The sequence below is a fragment of the Oryctolagus cuniculus genome, chromosome X (assembly GCF_051225735.1).
Source record: "Oryctolagus cuniculus isolate XC-2025 breed Fujian yellow rabbit chromosome X, ASM5122573v1, whole genome shotgun sequence".
Classification (NCBI taxonomy): Eukaryota; Metazoa; Chordata; class Mammalia; order Lagomorpha; family Leporidae; genus Oryctolagus; species Oryctolagus cuniculus.
Genome location: NC_142888.1, coordinates 132,075,632 through 132,079,043, shown reverse-complemented (window position 1 = coordinate 132,079,043; position 3,412 = coordinate 132,075,632). Strand labels below are relative to the sequence as shown.

The window sequence follows — 3,412 nt, the reverse complement described above, 5'->3', positions numbered from 1 at the left end:
ATAGCCCAAGGTAGCAGTATTCATAAGGCGCCTTTGTACCTTGTCCCTGCGTCTCTCACACCAAGTATGCTTCTGAGACGGGGTTGCCCCTTGTCGAGATGAGGAACCCGAGCCAGAGAGTGCTGAGGTCACCTGCTCAGGCCCGTGTTTGGAGAATAGCACACCCAGGATTTGAGCTCAGGGTGCCTGGTTCCAAACCCGTGTGTCCTTCCCATGACATGGCACTGCGTGGCACCTCCCGGAGGGCAGTGCTGGGCCTGGCTGCCCTCAGCACACTGTGCCGTGCCTCACAGGCTGCTTCGTGATGAAGTACAGATCTGATAGGTGTGTTAATACACTCGCGAACACAGGAGGGGACCCCACCCTCTCGGATCAGTTGGGAGCCTCTGGGCAGCGAGCAGAGCCGCAGGCCCTGACATGCCGCGTCACGGGGCCTGTGCTCAGGAGGAAGACACCTGCTCGGGCTGATCACTCTCCTGCCTTGCCAGGAGCGGGACTTGGAGATGTCCGTGGTGCGGGTCAGGTGAACTTGGCCAGCACCTCCAGCAGCCCAAAACTCCTACAGCCTGAGGCTCCCTGGCCTCAGGCTCTGTGTCCTGGGCAAGGGCGTCCAGACCTGGAGGGGCCCAAGCCTGCCTCCGCTCAGTTTTTCTGCAGACTGGTATGTTTCTCTGTGATGCTTACATACTTGTTTAACACTTCAGGGAAGAAAAGTCAGAAGACCAGGACCTCCAGGGCCTCAAGGACAAGCCTCTCAAATTTAAAAAGGTGAAGAAAGATAAGAAAGAAGACAAAGAGGGCAAGCATGAGCCTCTGCAGCCATCAGCCCACCACTCTGCTGAGCCAGCCGAGGCAGGCAAAGCGGAGACGTCAGAAGGATCGGGCTCTGCCCCAGCTGTACCGGAAGCGTCTGCCTCCCCCAAACAGCGGCGTTCCATCATTCGTGACCGGGGACCCATGTACGACGACCCTACCCTGCCTGAAGGTTGGACACGAAAGCTTAAGCAAAGGAAGTCTGGCCGCTCTGCTGGAAAGTATGATGTGTACTTGATCAAGTAAGTGAGAGCGGGGCCCGGCGCGGTAAGCCGGCAGGGCAGGCGCACGGGTCCTCTGGGGTGACGGGAGAGTGTGCACGTAACCTCTCCTGCCGTGAGGGCTTCAGTAATGCCGAGAGCGGGTGTGCTTCGGGGGCCTGCGCACGGGGTCCCTTCCCTGGTCTGGAGGTGGAGTAGCAGCGGGACCTACTCTCATTTGGTTTTCTTCTGTGAATCAGTGGTTCTGGAAACAGAAACGATGCGCTCCCTATTCCTTCCCAACGTTGCCTCTTGGTATTTGTCCAGCTTTGGACTGATAACTGAGCAATTTCTATTGAAGTAAAATAATTTCCAGAGGCAGACATTAAGAGAAGCACATTTCAGTTCTGCCCCTTAAGTCATCCCCAAAACGTTAGCAGTTTTCAAAGGACATTTGTGGAAAGCCTCATTGAATTCGTCAGCTCCCAGAAGGGTGAGCAAAGCCAAGCGTTCTTGTATTGCAGCCAGTTCCCAGAGAGAGGATGCGCTGTGCCTGAGTTCAGACACAGGTGGGGGAGGCCCAGGCACCTAGCAGCGGAATGAGCCCCAGCCTGACAGCCCCTGTTCTACCAGGCCTGACCCCTTGGTTGCTGGATTGTGGAAAGGCCGGGGCAGGAGTTGCCTTGGTGGCAGGCAGGTCCTTGGGGCATCTCAGCCGCAGCTGTTGAACAGCCAGCACCAAGCCATTCCGGCATGAGAGCTGTCCATAGGGTACCCACTGCCACCCGGTGGCCTCGTTCCCGCCCGGGCTGTGTTGCCTTCTGTCTGACCCTAGTTGTAGCCCATCTTGGCTTTTCTTAAATGTGACTCATGTTTGAGGAATAACCTCTGTCAGAGATTTTCGTCACCAGCATCCACTCTGTCCCATCTCCGACATCGCCACGGAAAGCATCTAACTGTTCTTTGTGTCTCTCCGTTTGTCCCTACAGTCCCCAGGGAAAAGCCTTCCGCTCTAAAGTGGAGTTGATTGCGTACTTCGAAAAGGTAGGCGACACCTCCCTGGACCCTAATGATTTTGACTTCACGGTAACTGGGAGAGGGAGCCCCTCCCGACGAGAGCAGAAACCACCTAAGAAGCCCAAATCTCCCAAAGCTCCAGGAACTGGCAGAGGTCGGGGACGCCCCAAAGGCAGTGGCAGCACGAGACCCAAGGCGGCTGCGTCAGAAGGTGTGCAGGTGAAAAGGGTCCTGGAGAAAAGCCCCGGGAAGCTGCTCGTCAAGATGCCTTTCCAGGCCTCGCCGGGGGGCAAGGCCGAGGGGGGTGGGGCCACCACGTCTGCCCAGGTCATGGTCATCAAGCGCCCTGGCAGGAAGCGAAAAGCTGAGGCTGACCCACAGGCGATTCCCAAAAAACGGGGCCGAAAGCCTGGGAGTGTGGTGGCAGCTGCCGCTGCCGAGGCCAAAAAGAAAGCCGTGAAGGAATCTTCCATCCGGTCCGTGCAGGAGACCGTGCTGCCCATCAAGAAGCGCAAAACCCGGGAGACGGTGAGCATCGAGGTCAAGGAAGTGGTGAAGCCCCTGCTCGTGTCCACCCTGGGCGAGAAGAGCGGCAAGGGACTGAAGACCTGCAAGAGCCCCGGGCGGAAAAGCAAGGAGAGCAGCCCCAAGGGGCGCAGCAGCACCTCCTCGCCCCCCAAGAAGGAGCACCACCACCACCACCACCACTCAGAGTCCCCGAAGGCCCCTGCGCCGCTGCTCCCGCCCCTGCCCCCGCCCCCGCCCGAGCCCGAGAGCTCCGAGGACCCCGCCAGCCCCCCTGAGCCCCAGGACTTGAGCAGCAGTGTCTGCAAAGAGGAGAAGATGCCCCGAGGAGGCTCGCTGGAGAGCGACGGCTGCCCCAAGGAGCCAGCTAAGACTCAGCCCGCGGTCGCTGCCGCCGCCACAGCTGCGGAAAAGTACAAACACCGAGGGGAGGGAGAGCGCAAAGACATTGTCTCATCCTCCATGCCAAGGCCAAACAGAGAGGAGCCTGTGGACAGCCGGACGCCCGTGACCGAGAGAGTTAGCTGACTTTACACAGAGCGCATTGCAAAGCAAACCAACAAGAATAAAGGCAGCTGTTGTCTCTTCTCCTTATGGGTAGGGCTCTGACAAAGCTTCCCGATTAACTGAAATAAAAAATATTTTTTTTTCTTTCAGTAAACTTAGAGTTTCGTGGCTTCAGGGTGGGAGTAGTTGGAGCATTGGGGATGTTTTTCTTACCGACAAGCACAGTCAGGTTGAAGACCTAACCAGGGCCAGAAGTAGCTTTGCACTTTTCTAAACTAGGCTCCTTCAACAAGGCTTGCTGCAGATACTACTGACCAGCCAAGCTGTTGACCAGGCACCTGCCCTCCCAC

General features: G+C 57.6%; 1 protein-coding gene across 1 annotated transcript; it reads left to right on the top strand.

The window, feature by feature from the left end:
• Nucleotides 1–704: 704 nt before the first annotated feature.
• Nucleotides 705–3,083, top strand: MECP2 (methyl-CpG binding protein 2; the record flags this gene model as incomplete). Its single annotated transcript, NM_001171370.1, is given in 2 exon segments — nucleotides 705–1,055; nucleotides 2,003–3,083. Coding segments are annotated over 2 exon segments (1,432 nt in total), but the record flags the coding sequence as incomplete, so codon positions are not given.
• Nucleotides 3,084–3,412: the final 329 nt, after the last annotated feature.